A 23,613-nucleotide genomic window follows, 5' to 3' on the forward strand; every position below is an offset into this window, starting at 1 on the left:
CTAGATCGAGAATAAATAGACGAGGATAACTGAGAAAAGTGAAAAAACTCCATATTTTCAATGTTTTCGCGAGTTGATTGGTTGCCATATAGAGTTCGCTATTTTTAAGAGTGAAAATATCAACTAATATCAAGTAGACTTATCGAATTTATCATTTAGAATCATGAATTAGATGTAAAAATCTCGATTATAGTTGAATTGTATCGAAAAAATGCTGTATTTGACAAATTTCCTTGAGTTTTCGACCTTCTGTTTATGTGCATCTTTAAGGTACAACTATTTTATCCATCGATGGACGGGGTCTTAACTTCATTTCTACTCCCATCCCATTCCAAAAACAGATTTTTTCTCGAAAATACTGTTTTTTTTTCGTATTTCTTTTTATCAAAACAGCCATATTTTTTTTCCACGTCGACAAAACTCAAATATAACGACGGATTCGGAAAGAGCATACCCAAAAATAGTAGGATATACATTGTTGGTCAAATTGCTCATGATTTGATAGGCATTCAAGAGAACCGAAAGTAAGTAGAAAATTTTGGACTTTCAGGCGTTAATGGGTTAATCAAGACGAACGTAATTTATCATTTATCGTAGTAACTAATATAGAAAATGTTACGTAGCGCGGGTCTTTTTCATATGTTATGAAGAGTAAAGTTCTAAGTAATTTTTATTTTACTATGTGGGAGTCATGTGCAGTTTCTGATATACAGGGTGAGGCACCTAAAACAGGCCACCTGAATATCTCGGCTGTTATTGGTGATAGAAAAAAATATGTCAGACCAAACTTGCATGGTTTCGAGGGACACATAATTTGTTCTAAATAGTTTTTTATTAGGTGGACGCGTAGAGGTCATATGAAGGTCAACTTCGTTTTTTTAAATGGTATGATATGTTTTTTTACGTACTATCTAGTAGAGCGTTTGAAGATGCGCACATTGATCTACGGGTCAAAATCATTCAAGGTCACTGAAGGCCAACTGCAAGGGAAAATAATTTACTTTATATTGCCTAGAGTTCTCTGCTATTGAAAATACCGTAAATTCAGAAATGAAAAAGTTCTAGCCCTTAGAAATTTTTTCTTTTTCGAGAAGTTCTGAGTTGTTCATATCATTATTTCTTATATTGCCTAGAGTTCCCTGCTATTGAAAATACCGTAAATTCAGAAATGAAAAAGTTCTAGCCCTTAGAAATGTTTTCTTTTCCGAGAAGTTCTGAGTTGTTGATATCTATATTTTTTATATTGCCTAGAGTTCTCTGCTATTGAAAATACTGTAAACTCAGAAATGAAAAAGTTCTAGCACTTAGAAATTTTAGCCTTCAGTGACCTTGAATGATTTTGACCCCGTAGATCAATGTGCGCATCTTCAAACGCTCTACTAGATGGTACGTAAAAAAACATATATCATTTTAAAAAACGAAGTTGACCTTCATATGACCTCTACGCGTCCACCTAATAAAAAACTATTTAAAACAAATTATGTGTCCTTCGAAACCATGCAAGTTTGGTCTGACACATTTTTTTCTATCACCAATAACAGCCGAGATATTCAGGTGGCCTGTTTTAGGTGCCTCACCCTGTATATCACAAATTATTAGGGGATACAGCGCTGATTTTGCAGATCTATAAAAATAATAATTTTCATTATTGTTTGTCCTTCTTTGTATACCACTATGTATCCTCTTGCGCATCTCTCATTTCCTATTTAGAACAAATTATGGCTACGTTGTATCCTATTGAATAAAACATGATCAATAGATACAATTCCTATTTTATAATTCCACTTTATGAAATAAGTGTAAAGAGATGCACCCCCTCCCCGCAAAATTCTAACCAAACCTAACTTAACTCAATCCGTAATTCTTTCTATCGCATGGACAGCTGAAAATTCATTCAAAATCATTAAATATTTTTTGGTTAACTTTTTGTTAACTTTTTAATAATGAGTGACGACTAAAATTTCCTGCAACTTACTCGTGAAAATAGCGGATAAACATGTACCCAGATAGCCAAGTCTGCCGAAAGCAGATGATGCTAACTATCTGCTATCAACTATTGCCAGCCAAAAGACAACAAATTTGATACAGAAGTTGTTATTAACGATTAATTCGACAAATTGGTGCCAGAAATGTAACAGAGCTTGCTCACAAAATCTAAGAACAGATTGGCGGCAGAAACCGAGCAGAATCTACAAACATGGCTTGAAGTCGGATTGTCGACAGAAACCGAGCAAGATTTGCGCACGCGGAATCTAACGGCAGATTGGCAGCAGAAACCGAGCAAGATCTGCGCGCGCGGAATCTAACGGCAGATTGGCAGCAGAAACCGAACAGGATCCGCAGCTTTTGACAGTATTCAAATTTACACGGCTATGAACACGTGTTTTCGCTCCGCACCGCTATGCGGTGCACACGTCGAGTTCTTACTCGATGTTAAGATTTAGCCTAACAGTTATATAAGTTAATATACGCGCCTTGGCATGATAATATTAATTTTTCTGAAAATTTTTGCACTTGCGACACAGAGGCTCCCATGGACAACGTCCATGTAGTTCACGCACGCCACAAGCAATCTGAAGTTCGAAAACAAAATTCGGACTTCAGATTAGAATAAATTAACAATAAGAGAGAGATTATGCAACGAACTGTCAGAAAGACACATCAAGCCAAATGTACTTTAATTTAACAAACAAATGCGTTCTTTTAACACATGGTAATATAAAATGCCAATTTATAGTGTGTTAAAAGTAAACACATGCTTTAATATATCGTAAATATGAATGGCCAAAAGCTGCAGATCCTGCTCGGTTTCTGCCGCCAATCTGCTGTCAGAGTCTGTTAGCAGGCTCTGCTGGCAGATCACTATCCTAATGCGGACATAACGGATGCCAATTTGCTATCAACTTCTGCAGTAATCTGTTGCCAATCTGCTGGCAGATTGCACACATTTTGCTTACTGGGTAAATACCGTATATTTTCTTAAACTACACACACACACACACGCGCGCGCGCGCGCGCACACACACACACACACACACACACAAAACATATGATAATTGTTTATATAATATAAATTATATATAAATAGTTTGATTTTGTTGATTTGTGTGATCAGCAAAAACGATCGCTTATCAGTCAGCTTAAACAGCCACTTTTGTGTTTTACCACGCAAAATAATTATACTGTACATGCGTAATATAACTAATTACTTTAGTTACATACGTAGTTACATACGTAGTTGGTACTCAGTAAGTTTTTCGCTGCACGCGAGTACTGATCTATTCGACGCACATAACAACAGGTGAAACGAAAAATATCCTAATATTTCCGAGACTTTATATAATTTTTATACTTGATACAATTTTTTACGAACTTTATCAAAACTGTATATATATCCATGCATAATCGATATTTTCTATACATTTCTTTTAGTGATAAGATAAGTCTCGTCATATTTCTGTTTAGTTCTATACATTTTTGACTAATATTAAATAATTATTTTTATATTCCATCTCTGCATCACGGTTTACATCCTTTAACAATTATGACCTCAGTGGAAACTGCATTCGGGATATAATTCTCTCTGCGATTTCTGAAAATTTAATATCTAGCAATCGTGTCGCAAGTAAGTTTTTATTATATAAAATAAATCTACATCAAATCAACTGAGATATGAGATTTTATATTCTCGTTATATTATCAGATTTGGATTTACGGAAAATTCTCAGGTTCCTGGCTAAAAGAGTTGTATAATTAGTCGTGGTCATCTAATTGTAAGTATTCGTTAATTTCGCGAGTTGTAGTGCGATTTATAACATGATGAGACGCAAAGAAGTAGCTAAGCACGTCGTTAACACAATGTCTTAAATTATCTATAATTTTTCGTACGTTTTGCAACGGGAAAGAGTAATTCAAAGAAACACGAAATTGTGTGTTTTATTGTTTGGGTTCGTGATATACGGAAAATTAAATTACTTGGCATTCTATGTAGCAAAAAACAATCTAAGTATATAGCGTTAGAAAACGACTTTACATTGATATGTTAATTTTCATTTACGCTACTGTTGAGCAATAAAGATCCCAATATATTAATATAACAAAAGTTTTCTCTTTAAAAATTTCTCTTTATTCGCAGGTTTCATTAAAAAATGAAGCTCTACTGGATTATCCTGTTTGGATTCGTGATATCTATCCCAGACGTATTTGTAAGTGTAACAATTATAGCAAATTATAATATTATAGTAAATTGTTATTATAGTAAATTTCCTTCAAAAAGAGTGAATTTGATAAGAGGTGAGATTAATTCCGAATTTTGTATGATATTTGGAATCACAAGAAAGACGTGACGCAATTTTTCAACTAGATATACGATTAACATGAGAATGACGTGTCATGGCGATTCATGTAAGGCGCACATTGTGTAAAAACGATTTACCTGTTATTTATTTCATGAGAATTTTCTAAAGTTCGACTGCGATAATACAAATTTTCTGTTTTTCAAACGCCTTGTAACATGTTAATATAAGAGTCTCATGCAAGATAAAACGTGGTTAGCCAATATCTCAAACCTTGAAATTTTAAACATTGTTCGTAACGGTTCTCGTAGTGCCGCGAAAACATTGAACGGGAATAACAACGTTTATACAAACCATGTGGAAATAACTCGCGAGATACTTAATTAATAATAAATGATTCCTCGTTGTTCGTAATGCTATATAGTAATCCAGTAATCTTTCTTTTTCAGACTGCAACGACCAACGACACTTGCAATCCAGATGATTGGATCCTCACGAATACGACGCTTAACTGGACCAATAATACCAAGTTAATCACGGGAAACATCGCTTACAATTCGGTATAAAATCGTTAGCGTATACATTGTCACGTCGATCTCGAATGGCGTGCACAATCGCGAGATGTTCTCGTGTGCATTCGGAGTTTGACTTAATTGATTGTAAGCGGGAAAAAACTGGAGACTACAATACTTATCAGTTACCCGCTTGAAATACTTTAATTAATATTCTTCTGGAGTCTTTAAGTACTAATGTTTTGTTTCAGTGTGCGAACTGCTCGGTGTACGCAATACGTATCGAAATAAGTGATTGCGTGAATCGCACCACGTGTTATGGACAACCGATGGTGGGGGTCGACAACGTCAATTGCAACAGCAGCAATCTCTCAAATTCGGATCTCGAAGCTTGCAAGATTGCGCAGGTAATTTCTCCATGATTGATTTATCAATTGATGTTGCAAGAAACGGAAGTCCATTCCCCGCGTGGAAATTTTTCGGTTGCTCGCGCTTGAATCCCAAAACTGTTATTTTATCCCGTAGAATCGCGGGTGAAGAAGAGAGCCGCAGACTTCCCATCGAGTTACGTGTGCGTTACATTTTACTTTTTTGATTCCGCTCAGCATTACTAGGCATCTGGTGACCTCCGACGCGCTCGGTGATGTTACACGCAGGAGCGGCCTGCGACTGACTGTCGACGCCGCATTTACATGCATACATTTCTGGCCCTGTCCTCACCTCACGTTGCATATGCCATGTGTTAACACACGAACAATCGGGTGTACACGGAATTTACGCGCGTGCGCTTAATGCGGCCGAGTGAGAGGAAACTAGCGTGAAAAGCTGTTTGCTGAGCCCCATTGTCGGAGACACACGGAACCGCACACGTATTAAATATTGCGCGTGCACACAGACGCGTGCAAGTCACACAGGTGTAATATGCGCTAATCAAAAGTATACGAGTAGACGATGCGGCCCGACCACTGCGTTCTCTAAGTGCATGAGACGATGTACTTTTCGCATTTGCAAGCATACTTGATTAAAGGACGCGGTAGATATGCAGGCATTACAAAAAGAATTATACATTTTTTTGATACGTCTAAAAATTCTTCTTCAACGAAATTAAACATCGAGAATTATTTTTGAAAATTATTTACAGTAAGAGAGCCATCTCCGATAATTCAATAATTTTTTAATATGTCATCAAGGTCATTTCCTGAGTGACGTTGTGAAGATTTTAACCGGTGCTAAAAATTAATATTGTTAGCTGTATTAAAAAATTATTTAAATCGAGGACTCCCTTATTGTAAATAATTACCTTAGTTTCAGCCTGTAGCTTTAAAAATCTAAATAAAGGATAAAACATTATTTAATTCATCAAATTTTGTGTGAAATTTAGTAAAATTTTAATATAGATACAATATTTTGATATGAAGAGAGAGTTGCTTAAAAGAACTGCAAGAAACAAAATTTCTTGTCTTCACAACTTGTACTTTAAGCACAAACATGAATATAAAACTCAATATTTTCGTTTTTTATAGGAAGTGGGAACGCTAGAACAGCAACAGGAATGGATAACTAATGCGAACGCACAATTGGGTACACAAGGGTTATACACACATGTGTTCTGTATTGACACGTCTAATGCAAGTTCTGATGGCGATGGATCGGATAAACAGGGCAAATAAATTAGGTAAAAAGGCTAAAAAAAAGATAATGATTCGAAATAAAAAGATAAATTCATCAAAAATAAATTAGATGAGTCAAATAAATCGGATACTCAAATCAATCAAAAAGTCAAATCAGAAACGTTAATTTAATAATTTCGCAGAAACTAAAAATTAAAAACACTTTTTGAGACATATCGTATCTTTTACATATGATCACTATCGTTTAATTAAACTTATGTACGTACATATTTTTAAAATTATATACATACGTTATAAGAAAAATACTATTATAGCACACATATTTAATCACATTAATACTTAATACTTAAAATCCGAACGATAATGCACATCGCATCTTTCATATGTAGCGATTTTATGTATGTCAAGAAAGTTATGTATATTGAAATAAATCGCACATTTAAAGCTTATGCATACAGATATTTTGTGTTTCCTGTAAGGAAAAGGATTCAGTCTAAAAAAGATCCACTTTTCAAGAGTCGATCAATCGTTATAATTGGACAATTACGAGACACTGCCTTTCAGAGCTCGAGTACTTCAAGAGTGCTAACCACGATGGCGCGAGAGGTACTTTGCAAAGAATGAAGACCCTTTTGCGAAGACCCTTGATTTGTAACGGATAAAACATCATTTGTAACATACTTTGCCTAATTGCTCTCTCGTGATAATGAAGGTATGATCACATTATAATATTATAAATATCTCCAATATTTATAATATTACAAAGTTCCGTTTGTGGGATCTTTCTCACAGCAATTTCGTCGAAAAAACTAGAAGAATTTATTTAAATAAAGTTGAGAGAGAGAGAGAGAGATTGCCGTTCCATGTTGTACGAAATATTTGCTCGCGCTCGTCGTCGATATTTGCAAAGCAGACGGCTTGTCGGTTCGTGGGACCGCAACGCGACCATAAGGCTAATTCACGGTTAACAACCGCGCTCCAACGTTACTCGATGTATTCGACTCGAACGCGATACGACGGGTACCTGGTGGCGTCATTAATTAATCGCGAGTGTATCGAAATATCCTGAACCGCCGTCGGATGTAGTTTGCGCGCCTCGAGCCACCTGCCGTGACGAGACAGCGTCTGTCAACAGTAGGGAACTTCAAGGGTTTCGGCAAGTCGATGGGTGGTAGACGGCGAAGGGGTTGGGAGATGGGCGGTGGCGGTAGCGGTGGATGCTGGTTACGGAGCACGAGCGCGCGCTTAAATATTAACAGTGTACTCAGCGGATACATTAGTAACGCCGCAACGACTTGTACACGGGATAGGAAATCTCTCGGTTTTAACCCCATCGTCAAAATGGGCGCCTGCGAATCGGTCGCGGTGGCGCAGAAGGCGAACGTCAAAGAGACGCCGATTAACGTCGTTAATGAGCGCGAAAACCACTTGGCGTAACTGAAAACGAAGCGAATAATTACGCCCCGATCGATCGGTCCCGTGTAATTAGGCGTCTGAATTTATTCTAGCAAGATAAGCGGGCATCCATTCCTCGAGCGAGATGCGTTGCCTCTTCACCACTGAATAATTACTATGGCATGCCGGTCGTGCACAAGCATCATTATTGAAAATATATACATGTACATATATATTGTTTTTATTTAAATACAAATGTAATTCTCTCTGTCTCTGTCTGTCTCTCTCTCTCTCTCTCTAATTTATTAAGTTTCCTCCAGTCCTAAATAATTTTAAGGAATAACTGGCTTTTTCTGTTTCATTCCCCGTCTCTCTGATGCTTTCTTGACAAAGAAGTACATTCTTCCCGATAGTATTATAATCGTCGAGCAGTTTCGCATGTTGCATTAATAATAATGCCAAACGCCCATCAAAGGATACTTTGCGCAAGCAAAATACGGGCTGAAATTAACTTAACGCCGTTGCACGTTAATACAAAATGTATGCGGTGGCCGTCACGTATTGCGGGCGTCTTTTTCAAAGGCAGTCGCGGCAATATATTTGTGCGACTGTGAAAAGCGCGCAACGGTCATAACGTGTCATTCAAGAGTATCCCCGTAAAAAGGCGGATCTGGAAAAAGCGAGTCGCAGCGTGTTTCACGATCACATTCCCCGCAATGAGCTCGCGCCGGATGAGATTAAAGCCATCCGTGGGCTACTGTATGTAACTCGGATAGACGCGTCGTCCTTGCCAATAGCATTCACGTTCCCGCATCCCCTCACGAGAGCCGGGAGCGGAAATAGGATAAAAGTGGAAAGATTAAAAGGGGCGGCGAGCTTAATGAGACAGCCGCTTGTTTCGCGCGGCTACGGATACTCTCCCCGGTTCAAGTATTAATGAAATCGATACCGACGTCGGATAATGATCAGCTAACGATTTCAACGGGTGGCGTCTGAAAAATGTGCACCTCCCCCCTGTCCCATCGTCGCTTTTGTTATAAACGCGAATAAAAGCGCGAGCACGTTAATTGCTCGATGACGAAGCGATACAGCCGGCCACGTGATCGATGAACGAATCCGAGGATTTTGTCGCAAATTTATAGCTTTAATGGCGGCCGCGACGATGGACGAACGAAAAGCAAGAAACAGGAAGGAATAAATATGAGACTGACGGATCCCCAACGAGATTGGAAGCGTCGATACAACAGTCAACCAGAATTAATAAATTGTATAAAAGATAAATATGTATTTAATCCTGTATGAAAAACAAATATATTGTATCGTAAATTATCTTGCAACTTATTTGTACCAAACCATAGAACCAAGCGTAGAAGCACTCTCTTAGATTGCTGCTGTCCCATCCCCGTTCCATCCCTCAATAGCAATTATTTCCTGATAGCTTCTAGTTCTTTTATTGACCGGCCCGGTTCCTGGTTCCATATTCTTTATATCGCGTTCTTTATTTGCCGGTCTTTATCGGCCATAAAAATCCCTGAGCTCGTTTTAGCGCGGCTAGTTGTATCCGGACTATCAGCAGTGATTTAATGACGCCGGTGTTTGTCGTTTGCTTTCGATCAACGTTGAAAGGATCACGCGGACCGATTTGCGTATGATGCATGTGGTCGCAAATGCCGAATTAGATCTGGAAATGAGGTCGTTGCCGATGCAACTGACGTTCTCGTTATGTGTGACGCCGACCAGCAACATTACGTCGCGCGTAATCGGATTTACAATACTTTGTATAATATGCGGATTAGTCCAAACATTTGCAGTGCCACACGGAACTCCCACCGCTGTGAGCGCCGCAAATTACACGATATTCCATTACTATGTGCATAACATTGATCTAGAAAACTCCCCGGTCCTCTCGCGCGCGTTTATTCCGATGCCAATAACACACCCGCGTGTCGCACTCGTCCGATCAAAATGAAAACGTACGAACGATTGCCGTTTTTCGCGACGAGCGAGTGTCGCGTGCAGTCCGTCGTTGTCCGAGAGCGGAATGGCGCGATAATCTTTCGCGTCGTCGGGCTCGCAATTTACAATCAAAATCTATTATACCAGCCGTGCAACACGCTCGCTGCGAACCGGGAACCGCTATCGCCGTTAAAAAAGCGCTCCCCGCGCGTTTGCCGAAGGGAAAAACTCAGATAAAACGTGCACGGGGATGCCTATCGATACTCCGCGGACAATTATTGACTTGGAGCGGAAGGGAAGAAAGATAAAGCCAATACACCGTCGATACAGCCGAGTGGAGAGTCATGCGGTCCAGTGAACGCCCGACGATCTGTAACTCTTGCGGCTGGAAAAACCAACAATTTAAACGGCGCCGATAGACGCCGGCCGCACAACTGGCGCGGCGCGAGCCAAATTATTCGAAAAATAACAATTGTAAAAACCAACAGCCGAACAAAAATAAACGAGCGCATCTCTTCTAACAACGTTTCTGCCTCTCCGGTTTCGCTTATGTCCCGGAAGGATCGCGATTGCACGATGGGAAGCTTCCCTGCTCCGTGAAAACCGGGAATTGCGATGGGGTGGAATTGCGAGTTTTCGACATTTATCGTCGCGCGAGGACGAGGGGCGAAATTCCAATTTGTTATCACCGGCAACGTAAACCGCTGCCGATTGTCCGACGGTGCACCTGGACGAACTCGACGACCGCGGAACCCAACGATTTCCTTTCCGCGCCTCGTCCCTGCGGCCGAATCCGACTGGAATCCCTTACTAGCGCGGCGGACAGAAGCGGAAGACGGGGAAATGCCGATATCGTGTCCACAAAGTCATCGTACGGATGCTGCACGAATGCAAGCAGAACCGAACGCAGAGCACTCGCGGATTCGTTTAGCCAACACGAAAATATTCGCGAGCGAGGGTACATGCGGAGTACGCGGCTCGCGCACGCAGCTTACGGCTTTGCAACCGACGAAAGTTGGTTGGGTTTTCGAGAGTCCGGCTATTATCTCTACATTGGATCTCTGTGGTGTGTGTTTGTCCAGCGTATGCGAGTGTGTACTTGTCGCTTACGCACATACACGCACATAGATAGTGCGCGTATGTCGCCGCTCTAACATACGTGCTTGCGTTCCGCACATGCGGGCGGGGACACGAGGGGGACGCAAATATTAATGATCGGTCCCCAATGAACTAGGAATACATAATGCCTATTTGCATGACACCCCCCGCGCACTGCCGCACTGAGCTTAGTTAATCATTCGCACGCTCTGATGTTTGCCGAATTCGCATTGCGCGTACACGGCCGTCCACAAATCACTCGAACGGCAGCTAACAAATCGATAATTGTTTAACAATTTATGGAATAGTTAAGGAGAATTAGCGCCGTCGATAAGGCTTGATTAATCAATATAACTCTCCGTTCCTTCTTTTCCGCAGTCATAGTTTGGTACTCAGAGCACGTAATAAACATTCGAATGCGCAAACAACTACATAGGTACGTGTATACACGCAATAATTTTAAGAGAGTTTTGTTATCGAAGGTTATCTTTGCGATAAGAACTTCCATTATTCCAAAAGTGGGAAAAGCGACTTAAAGCGAAAATAATTCTTAAGTAAGTACAATATTGTTTACACATTTAATCGCACGCAAAAGTGACGGTGAGAATATTTCAATAAAATAGTTCAATAAAATAGTCGTTTGAATATTTGAATATCTCGAATATTTACAGTTTTGCATATTTTATTGCAAAATATGTAAAAAAGCGAAGATAAAGACCGCTATCGGCGTAGTGCGATGGGCGTACTGCATTTAAAAATCCGCAGTACACACAGAAGCAAAGTGCATCCATAAAAAGTTTGGCGTATTTTATGGCGTTTTACATAATAATTATTCTATAATTCAAAAATGGCATTTTGAATTCCGCGTTAAATGCTTTATTTACATGCCATCGCTCGAAGACCCAGCGGCAGACGTGCATACATTGTGCGTGTACGTGTAGAATTTTAATTGGTCTGCCGCCATCCAATTAATTCTGTTTCAATATTTCTGCTTCGGAGCGCAACATTGCGTAACATCGGGTGCAATTATCGGAGGACTTTTCGGCATAACCAGAACGTGTACTCCTCCGAATCATTTTTTAGTAGACACGTTTACAAATACATGTCCAAAAAGTATGATATCTTTGCATGTCATCATCATGGAGTAAAAAGAAAATTTTATGTTCGTTAAACATTAAATATATCTGCGTTTTTTTTGTTAAATATTGTTAAATATTTAACTGGACTACATTTACAGTTGATTGTTAGTATTATTATGTTAACATCACTTTAAAAAGCGAGAGAAATTTCATATTTCTACATTCTGCTACGCGTAGTGCCGCAAAAATAATGGGAATTTAAATAAATAAGAAGCAAAGTCAAAACTCTTTTCAAGCTCACATTTGCGGAGAAAAATCCTTACGGTTTAGTCGAGAAACGAGTGGTATTTTCTCAAAAAACGGAACGAAAAGGCGCTACGGGGTCGTCGTCGCCCTCGTATCTGAAGAACCCCATGAACGGCTGGCAGCACGTGACTTTTCTCCACGTGTAGAGGGCGACGATCCACATTGACAATTTTCACGTCGGTTGGTGGTAACGGCGGGAAAAGGTGGGTGCCCGAGACACGAAGATTACCCCGGTGGAAAGTTGCGTAAAACGAGCTTCGGTAATGGCCGACATCGCCGCTAAAGCTCGAGTGCGCGCTTTTGATGTGGTAGCCTCAATGGGACTCCATACACGTCGTTCGTAGTCTCCGTAGTTATGGAGAGGGTAAGAGTGAGTAAGAGAGAACGATATAGAAAAGAGAGAGAGAGAGAGGGTGAGGAGAGGAAGCGCATTCACGAAGAGGGAAGAGGAGGCTTACCTCGTCTGAGTACTTTGATGCTATCCGGAAGGGTTTGTTAGGACGAGCCACTCGTTTGATGTGGCTAACCATATTTGCCGTGAGATTGAACATGCGAGGTGAGAAGAACGCATGACGTTACCCTCACTTCCATGGCATCTTAAGATTTTCTACGCGCGCGTTAGGGTAAACGGGGACGGAAGGGTGAAAGGGCTGCAGCGAGTTAACGTTACGCTCGTCTCGCCGGAATTACCGCGGATAACGGTGGTAACCGCGCGGTAACCGTAAAAAGCCACCTCTCCACACGCATTTTCCGGTGTAGTGGCGCACCTGCGCGATTGAGAACGTAAACAGGAATACGTGGGTGCCAATATCGGACGGAGAGTTGAGGGTGGAGAGAACGCGAAGATACAGAACGATGTATAATGCACGGCGTCGCGCGGAAAATAAATCGCGACAAACGCATGAATAGATGTCGGTGCAGCATTTGCGCTTTCTTCGACATCGCCGATATCGCGACGTTTGTACACGATGACATAATTACGGACTGGAATACTAAGGTATCTTTCTCCCCTTCTTCTCTCTCTCTCTCTCTCTCTCGTTTTGTTCCTGGGCGCTATGACCCCGACGCGATAAATTCCCGCGATAAAAGCGTGGAAAATACCGTCGACCCGGACTGCGCGCGCCGATGTCGAAGTAGTTTCTGTCGCGTGCACACACGCCAGGTGGTACGATCGTAGAAAGAAAAAGAAATGGTGGTCGTAGAATGAATTTAAAAAGTACTTGCGAACTGCTGGTGCACTCTCCGCGCGCACGCTACAGTCCGAAAATTTTATTCAAATATCTATGTCAGCACATATACTTATCTTCCTGCCAGCATCGTATTCTCCAGCCGCGATTTTTACCTGCCCAACCTTTTACCAGACAGAACCGAGCACGCACATCATATACAATAATATATATATATTTAATGTTTATTATATTCTTTTTCCTAACTGCATATGGAAAAATATTTTTTTATACATTTAGTTCCGCAAAATAAGTGGAGAATTGCAAAATAACATGTTGTTTGAATAAATCGAGAATTAATAATTTCATAACATTTTGACGTCACTGAAAATACACACAAATTTTGTAATCGTTTTGCTCAATGAGCTTATTTTAAAATTAATTTTAATTAATTTAATCAAATAATATAAAAGTATTTAACATAATAACCTTTTGTATGTACTCCCGTAGTAAGCCTTTTATAATTGTATCTTCACAATTTATGTGATTCGCATCATAATGCGTGCTAAAATATTACTCTTGCTTTGGAACGAGCAAGCAACCCCCGATATCAACCCTCAATAGCGCAATGCGCCAGGATGTTATCCGTTGGATGCGGACGTACATGCACGTGGCACGGAACCACGGCGTGAAGATGACGACGCAAGGTAGCGTACGGGGGTGAAAATAGCGGAGAAAATACGGGACGGAAATAAGGGAAAACGTCGAACACGTGGAAAGAATCGGACGGGGGTTTCTCGCGGTGCGCACGTCTCGTAACTGGTTCTGGATTATTAACCACTGAGACCAGGGACGCGCGTGTGTAATAAAAAGCCATAAAGCACGGTGGTGTCGGCCCCGGGACGAGGCGGAAGCCAACCTGTCACGAGGGGGTCCCATGAGCGCGCACAATGGCTCATAAGCGCGCCGATTTCGACCCCTGCCAGCAAAACGGCGCGCCGGTACAGGTATAATAATCCGAATCGGCTACTCTCCCCTCCTCACCCCCCCCCTCTCCCCAGCCACCCCCGGTACGCACTCCGGTCGGTTAAGTGGCCACAGATGGTTAAACGTTACGTCCTATACATCGCCGCGTTTACAAGCCAAATGATTCACGCTTTCGAAAGGATCGGCGAACTTAATTAAGCGGAACCACATCGTCGCGTCCGGCACCGTTGGGACTGACACGTGATCACTATGACAGTCGCCGCGCGGCTATTAAAAGATCGCCTCTATTTCTTGCTTTGCTGCTACTTTCGGGAAAGCAAGAGAGAGAAAGAGAGAGAGAGGGGGGGAAGTCTTTCTTATTAAAAAAAGTGAGATATATTCGCGGGGATAATTATTATTATTATATCGATAAAATAGATATAATGATGTTCTCTTCGCCGCGAATTTCGTACCATTAGTGTTATATCTGTGCGTATATTACGTATTCCATTTTAATTGTATAATCCCCCTATCGGTATTAAATTCCGGGGCGATACCTTGCCAGTGTATTTGGGCGAGTAATGTATCATTACGCGTTCATATATAATTGTAATTGATGTGAATAATGCGTATAACGTCTCAGCAAGAGAGTGTAGATCAATTAAAATACTGGGCGATATTTGAATATTTAAATCGTAATCGTACTGCGGCAAGGCCCTCTTCTCGCGAAGCGAATTTAATAATCGGAAATACGCGCATTAGCACGTTTCGATGATAAACCATTGATTCGATCGCGGATTAGACTGAAATCTGAATAATAAGTGCAAATAACTATCCCGCTTGTTATACATAATCCGTGTTAGCAATGATATATGTGTTAGTAATAACAGCACTAATTTATCTAGTCAAGTCTATCTGACAATGAGTAAATATATCAATTCTACTTCTCGAAAAAAGTGTTCCGACTTTCTGGAAAATATGGAAAATATATAGAGTGTTATGGAGAATACTTTAAATAATTTAATAGCAACATATCATGATAATGTTGATGTTAATATTATATCTTTGTCTTTCTAAATAATGTTTAAGCAATTACGGTTTTCAAGTAAATTGAATAATCAAGATGTAATATTAAGTGGTTTAATATTGGCAACTATTACAGTTCAAGGTGTGCACGCGAACGCATTATCCCTTATTTCTGCTTACCACATTATATGTTCTCCCATTTTCCGTTATTTTCGCTTAATTCTATTGTTATTATTACTGCCCGCTTCTATTAGGTTTCAACTCACGCAGTCGATGCAGTCTCGTTTCCGCTGTGTTCATATACGAAAACTCCGTAGATAGTTTATTAATTCTATGTTCTGGAATAATGTTAATGGTATATTCCCCGTAAAATGCACAAAAAAAGCGTTAAAAAAATCGTAATAGTATTCTTAGTTTGCAATATACGTCATATCATTATTTCTGAGTTAGCGATTATGAAAATTGGTAAAATTTTTAGATAATTAAAGCAAACACTTATTGATTCTAATTAAATCTCTATGAGCATCTTTGTTTTATTTTATTTACAATATATTTAATCAACGCAAAGTACATCGAGAATTCTTCCTATGTCTCTTTCGCGAAGAGGGAGAAAAAGAGAAAGATGATAATTCTTGAAAATTATTCTCGACGATCATATGATCCAATTCTCAACTCTTAACTCTCAGACCGTGTACCTCTTCCATTTTTTACGAGCCTCGACAACCATCGCTTCAATAATTTAGAAACCTATTAAAGCAACATCAAATGTGCGCGCGGAACATAATTCTACGAAGGTACGCAAAACGAAAAGGACATTCGGTTTTCCCCCAACGATTCTCTCGTGCGCACGCTTAATTAGTCTTCATTAACCACCTTTCTGCCGGAACGCGTAGTAAATTACCGTCGGTGCTTTACCGAATTATCGTGATACGCGTACGTTTGCGCATGCATTTCCCTATTTCTTCTTTCCCTTCGTTTTCGTTTCTGCTCTTTTTTTCTTCCCTGACCTGTTCGCTGCGTGCGATCCAACCACGCGCGATTTTGCATTATTATAATCGAGAAATAGCGAGACGTTTAACTGCGCGCCTGTAATGAATTATGCCACGGGCATTACGCAGAAATCATTCCCGCTGCCGATTTCATTTCGCGAGTCCATGAACGCGGTTCGCGCGCACTGCGTATTTACTCTAGTTTGAGTAAATCTAGACACGTTATGGTATTATGCCAAGTGCAGCGCCCTTAACCAGTGCATAAGCACAGAACCATAAATCCTTTGTTAAGAGCGCATCGTGATGAGGATTTCGTGCAACCTCAAACGCCGTACGAGCATCTGCAGTATCAAATACACGCTAACTAATGAATACCGCCTGCTAATAGCGCAACGAGCGAGCGGACTATATCGTTATGCCGTGCGCGCTATTACGTCGGCTCGCGCAAAAGCTGCGCTAATTGTGTCAACATTTTCCATGCGACGCGACGCGCGAGTTTCCAGGTGACGAGCGGTTCGTTCAGTGCGATTCCGCGCACTTTGTCACATTACTATCGTATCAGAACGGGCGGAACCAATAAATCAGGGGGTATCCGGCCGACGAAAGGATGCACCCCTCACTGCGCGTCGGCTAACTTTTATCGATGTCCCTACAAGTGTTCTCCCTATTCCAGCATCACTGATTCGCATCACTAAACTGCGGTGATTCGCTACGCACATGTGTCCAAATCTAATGGCCGTTCCACCGTGAAAGCTACTTAATATCATGATCGATATCTGCTGAATCCGTTAAGAGCAACGCATCAGCGCGCGGATTTAACGCGCGATGATACGTGCGGAAAAATTAATGGCGCTGGGGGAAATCGAGCTAAACAGAGATTTGCAATCGTGCTCGTCCGCAGTTTGTCGACGGCTCGTCGGTAAACAATATCACCGCATCAACGCACATCTTTGGATCGCAGATGTTCAGAATGCATTGCACTTGATACTCATGCTGTGTCGCAATCCCGATACTTGCGCAAATGCAGAGCGACACCGAGATAAATTAAACGGGCAAACATGAAGTTAATTGCAGATAATTCTGGCGCTCGTTTTGCCTTCTTCTTGTTCACATTCTATTATCATCTCTCTTTCATTTTCACCCGTGTATTATTTAGCGCGCTAATATAAATAATAATATAAAAGTGCAATAAAACATTCACGTTTCTGAATATCGCCATAAGTACTTCAATTTATCACAATTTAGAATTCTTTAGAATAACTAAGCGGTTGCTCTAGTTACTCTGCATCGATAAGTGAACGTAATGAAAAATGTATGACGCACGTAGAATATACTTGCTTTGAAGTAACCAGCGCTGTAGCTGAAAATAATTCATGTCCCACGGGTAGCCTTTGCTAAAATTACCGCGCTAGCCAAAGTATTAAAGTTGTTAAGATATTTAGGGCTCTACGGAGATTCGTCGTGACTTATGGTGGCGCAACCACGAACGCGAGCAAAACTTTCAGATATCATACTGAAATTGATATGAATTTTTATGCTGCACGCTAATTTATTACAACACAATTTTCGACGTCGTGAATTTTTTATTTTATATAGGTTTGTTTTATATGGGATCTCATGCATGCTAGAACAATTTCGAGGAAGTAATTATCGCGGTGTTTTCGATCAATATCGCTTCATCCGATAAATTACATCTTTAATCCTTCACTTCTAATTAAAACCAAAAATAAATACCACAAGAATTCAATGCAATTAATTTGCGTCTCCCTTCCATTCGCATTTCCGCTTCCATCCGTATTAATTTTGACGTTCTACTTGTAACGTTTTACCGAATTATCCAGCCGAGTGTCATTAAGGATTAACGTCCCGTATTGCCGAAATAACGCGCGTTTGTGTTAAAACAGTCAATAGATGAGAGCTTTTCGGGCGGGGAGGCGCGGAAAATGGGAATATTCGTGAACAACAGCCGCGCGCGCGCAATTTAACGATCGCGCCCCTTTAAGGGGTGCCGCGGAAAATGCATCATGCACGCGCGTGGTGCGCGCCAGCACTCGGCGAGCCGGAAACATTTTTCAGACGCATTCCATAGGCACCGTTATCACCTTGTCCGCCTATCCGCCGCACATATGCACATATATACTAGACGAATGGGACACCGGCATGCTGGCTGCATTCGCGCGCGCTCACCGAGCCGCACGCACCCGGCCACGCTTTAATCAATTCCGTTCGCAACGACGTATCCGCGAACTTAAATCTCGTTGCGCCATGAAAAAACATGGGCCGTGTGCCGCCAGTGGGTATCCGACCGATATCCGATGCGATATTTCCTGTATAAGTCACGACCGCGGGGATGCACTTACGGGAGTGGTTACGCGCGCGAGGCATCAAATTCGTAGATCAATCTGTCGCAAGTTTGCGCCGCTCTCGTGGCGTTGGAAATTTTCGCAATCACGGAAATTTTGCGTGTAAAGTAATCATTTCTGCTTCCAGGTAAAAGGATGATTTTGAATTGTTTGACTTTTTACCTCAAGGGTGAAATAAGGATATACCGATACGCGAATTCGTAGATTCGTATGAAATATTTTAGTTTCTTGTGAAAACTGATAAAAATGTTGAATTTCTATTAATTTATATTTGGCGTGAATTCAAGTTGATAATACTTCACTAGATCTGTGCTATTTCTGAAATTCAACGAGTATCTCAGTATACGCGGATGTCCGAGCTTAAAGTAAACTTATACGGCAAGGGATTAACAATCTTGAGATAGACATTGACACAATCTGAATCAACATTTGTACTTGATTCGCTTGAAAATTACAACTAGGTTTTGGCACTGGCGCACCGTCGCGTCGGCAGACCGCCATTCAAGGCGATTCCTCGAGATTCGCGTTTCTTATGCGGAGATTTATTAGGCCAACCGTGCGACAACGAATGCAGCAAACAGAGAAAGTCGGTTAAGCTGCCAAAATATTATTCCGCGGTATCTCCGACACCGGTTCTCGAGTTTACGACGTCTATGTTTGTCGTTTGAGTGGCTTCACTTATCTGAACGGCCACGAGCACGGAGTGTGCGACGACGGTGTGTGTTTTTACTGTCCGCATTCATTTTTATTACCGTGTGCATAATGTAAAATTTATCCAGCCGCGCGTTTCGCGTGTATCAACACCGGCGCGTTTGATAAGGAAGCGGGCGCGAATGCGAGAATTTCGCCTCGCTTCATTTTTCTTAATCGATCAGCCGCGGCATTCATCGTAACGCGCTAAATCACTTTGCCACAATAACTGATGATGAAATATCGTGACAGAAAATTACATTTCGACTGAATGCGAAGCATTCCGGTAATCCCGCGCTACGATCCTCACAAAAATAAGATTAATTGTAACATTTGACACATTGAAGAATTGCGTGAGTCGGACATTGAAGCGTCAGTCATGAGCACGCAAAAGAAGCAATCCATCAAGCAACCGTAATCGACTTTGATGGTGCAAGAATTAAGCGCCTCCCTCTAAGTCTTAGGACTATCGACTAACCGAACCGCAGTTATATTTTTTTTTTCTTTTCAAATGCAAGTCTGAAAGATATCTAGCTCTCTCATTGAAAATCGGTGCAATTTATACAAACTACTGCATTATTGCTACGCTACAAGCGAAAAAATTGAGCACTCACCAACGCGCGATGAATCCACCGTAGTCGATTATAATCCATCGATGAAATTGACCCTCCGGAAACTCTCCAGCCTGGAATCCCTTGTTTTATTGCGCATCCCTCAGCGACTGCACTTCGGTCTTTACTTCACTTCAGTTTTACTTTACCTACACTTTACACTCGCGACGCGATACTGTTATTAAAGTCGTTGAACGAATATTTATGTCGGAACAAAATTCACTTCACTACACTTCACTGGCGGCGCGCGATAGTCCCACGATGAATTGCTCCGCATTATGATGGCGAAGCTTATTCTCACTTATTCTTGGCGGACATTGCTACGCAATATATTTGCGAAACTGCTTCGCAATGTACGAGAAGATTGTTCATGCAAATCATTTATAGGTTTTTATATTGAAACGGGTTTATTTTAATTTAATTTAAAAGCTTTTTACGTCTCTCTACTCGAAATGAAATTTATAACGCGAAATCTTGTAACATATTCGCGTACAATATAATCGAGCCTATTATGTAACGCACGAGGTATTACAAAATTAGGTATGTAAATTGAATACGGAGAATTGTAATCGCGATAGCAAAATCGTTTAATGCGCGCGAGTAAAATAATATTTAAAAATTTTTATCTACCTTTTTCTTTCACCGTGTATTTTTAATAAAAAATAATAATGCCTAATCGTGTCTCTAATCGTATCGCGAAACTATGCATTAACGAAATCGATAAAAAACTGATCCATGATAAATGATCGCCTTAATTGTTCGCGTTCGTTTTAATACTCAATGCTAGAGTCAAGTAAACAAATGAACATGATTTCCCTCGACAGTGGAGGAATAAAAACAATTTGTGTACTTACCTTCGAGCCAATCCTGCTTGGTCTGAATTGGAAATCCTTCAGCCGCGAATTTGCTGCAATCTCCGCTGGATCTAGAAACAGCAATATTTCTATTACATTTTGATGCAATTGTAGATTAATATAATTATACAATTTATATAACACTTCTTACGTACGTGCGAGCGTGTAACACGCGATACTACGTAAATATAATATATCGCGACAACGAGAGTTTATCGATGCACTCGTTTTTGGGGTTAGGAACGCGACCGCAATATTCGCGACCTTATATCTTCACAATATCTAATGAAATCGGCGCGCTAAGTATCATAACGGGTTCGCGAGATTCACGTGCGTGAAATTTCGGCTCTAACGGTTTAAACATAAAGCTCAGCGCGTTATAAAATGTTATAAAAGTTGCAAAGTACGCGATATGTATTAGGAGTGTGATTTAGTTTTAAGGGTTTTGCAACAGATGGCTGTAGTGTCAGTTTGTTCCAATAGCTGTTTCCGATAACTGTTGTTTCTTACAGTCTTGACATTATCCATGACATTTAGTAGCATTATAGCAATCGTGTTTATATCATCGTAAAAATGCAACTTCCGAAACAGCATTTTCAACATGCGTTGCTTTTGTTTTTTAATCAAAAGAAAACTGCGGCTGAGGGTTATAGAATTCTTGTGGAAACTTATGGTGATTCTGCCCCATCAATTAAGACGTGTGAATACTGGTTTAGACGCTTTAAAAGTGGTGATACTGATGTGAAGGACAAAGAACGCTCGGGACAACCAAGAAAGCTTGAAAATGCAGATTTGCAAGCATTATTGCACGAAAATCCAACACAATCCACTTCAGAACTTGCCAGAGCATTAAATGTTGATCGTACAACAGTTACCAAACATTTACATGAAATGGGAAAAATTCAGAAAGAAGGGAAATGGGTTCCACATCAATTATCGGAAAGTGCCATTTGAACATTTGCATTTCGTTGATCGCCAGGCAAAAAAAGAAGAGTCTTTTGTCTCGGATTGTTACTGGGGATGAAAAGTGGATCTATTTTGATAATCCAAAACGCAGAAAATCATGGGTGGATCCAGGCGAACCATCAACATCCACTCCGAGACGCAATATTCACGGTTCAAAAGTAATGCTCTGTATTTGGTGGGATAGTGTACTATGAGCTGTTAAATCCGCATGAGACTGTCACGGCTGATCGTTATCGACACCAGTTGTACAAGTTGAAGCAAGCATTGGACCAAAAACGACCACCAATTGCGAGTAAACGACGGAAAGTGATTCTTCTTCGTGACAACGCTCGACCTGACGTTGCGTTATCAGTGAAAGAAACACTATTAGAGCTCGAATGGGAAGTCTTACCGCACCCCGCGTATTCTGCGGACATTGCTCCATGCGATTATTATTTGTTCCGGTGGATGCAACACGCTTTAGAGGATACACACTTTGATAATTTGGAAGAAGTGCGAAAATTCGTCGACGAATGGATCAACTGAAAAGAAGAGTCGTTTTATCGTGGTGGAATCCATCTCTTGCCAGAAAGATGGGAAAAAGTTCTAGAAAACGAAGGAAAATATTTGGATTAAGGTATTCATTCATTATCATATTTAAATACATGCGTTTTTGAGCAAAAAAACCCTCAAAACTAAATCACACCCCTAATATTATAAGTCGCGCGGAACGTAGCGAAGTTGGTGCGCAATGAAGTTGCCGCGGTCACGTGATCACGCAGTAAATAAGATCGCATTATGTATTAATTTAATTTTATTTTTCGCTGCAAAAACTAGAGATTGTCGGAATCTGAAGAGATTTTCGTAGTGAGAAATATATTTTCACAAATAGCTATCATCGCTTTCAACATGTTTATGCGAGCAGTTATTCGTAAGAATTAAAGTAATCGCGCGCGCTGCGAATCTCTAGTTGAGAAACAGGATTGCCAAGTCGATTAACTCCACGAAACCAAAAGTAGAGAAATTGATAAAATAATATACATTCTTTTGTAAAATTCCTTTTAAAACTTAAATTCAAATAAACATTGTAGAATGAATTATTACAGGCGTAAGGAAATTTATTTTAAATATAAAAAGGTATAAGCATTAATCGAGTGCTTTGGCACTAAAATTTTAAAAAATTCAAAAAGTGGAGTTAATCACTTTGAAACCCGTGAAGGCTCATTTACACGTAATACCGCATCTAGACACAATATTCGTAGGTTGCCTTTGCACGGATATCAACTATCTCGGTAAGGATCTCGCGCAGCGAACTCCGGGAGGGTTAAAGCGCGGGATCAAAGCGGGCCTCTCGACAGGCTCTTCGTGATCCAGCGTCGCTGGAAGCAGAATGGACCCAACGGAAGCGTGGATGGTGGCCGGAGACGAGGGACGACGTGGTTCGGGCACCGCAACTGAACGCATAAGTTAATCAATTCCAGTCGCGACGGTGTTTCCGCAGACTTAATTCGCGCCCCGGGTGCAGCGACGCAGTGCCCTTTCTCTCTGTCGGTCTCTCTCTCCCTCCCCTCCTTCCCTCTCTCCGTCTCTCTTCCTCTAGGCTGACTTTCCCATTATTATCCGGCATACGGAGGGTAGACGCGTACCACAGGGGAGTCTGGCGCCGCGAGGAATCTTCCAAGGATGAAGACGGTAGCTCCCCGGTCCTACCCCATTCTCCTTCCCCGCTCC

General features: G+C 40.9%; 1 protein-coding gene across 1 annotated transcript; it reads left to right on the forward strand.

Moving 5' to 3' along the window:
• Positions 1 to 3,201: 3,201 nt before the first annotated feature.
• On the forward strand, positions 3,202 to 6,887 carry LOC105282945. Its single transcript, XM_011345289.2, has 7 exons — positions 3,202 to 3,301; positions 3,555 to 3,625; positions 3,704 to 3,773; positions 4,136 to 4,205; positions 4,745 to 4,855; positions 5,059 to 5,214; positions 6,331 to 6,887. The coding sequence occupies exons 4-7, from the start codon at positions 4,149 to 4,151 to the stop codon at positions 6,475 to 6,477; spliced, it is 471 nt and encodes a 156-aa protein (XP_011343591.2). The 5' UTR covers positions 3,202 to 3,301; positions 3,555 to 3,625; positions 3,704 to 3,773; positions 4,136 to 4,148; the 3' UTR covers positions 6,478 to 6,887.
• Positions 6,888 to 23,613: the final 16,726 nt, after the last annotated feature.

This window comes from Ooceraea biroi, chromosome 11 (assembly GCF_003672135.1).
Source record: "Ooceraea biroi isolate clonal line C1 chromosome 11, Obir_v5.4, whole genome shotgun sequence".
Classification (NCBI taxonomy): Eukaryota; Metazoa; Arthropoda; class Insecta; order Hymenoptera; family Formicidae; genus Ooceraea; species Ooceraea biroi.

Coding starts and splice junctions, on each gene's coding strand:
- LOC105282945 (XM_011345289.2), top strand. CDS start 4,149: ATGAAGCTCTACTGGATTATCCTGTTTGGATTCGTGATATCTATCCCA. Junction 4,856..5,058: donor GAAACATCGCTTACAATTCG/GTATAAAATCGT, acceptor GTTTTGTTTCAG/TGTGCGAACTGCTCGGTGTA. Junction 5,215..6,330: donor AAGCTTGCAAGATTGCGCAG/GTAATTTCTCCA, acceptor CGTTTTTTATAG/GAAGTGGGAACGCTAGAACA.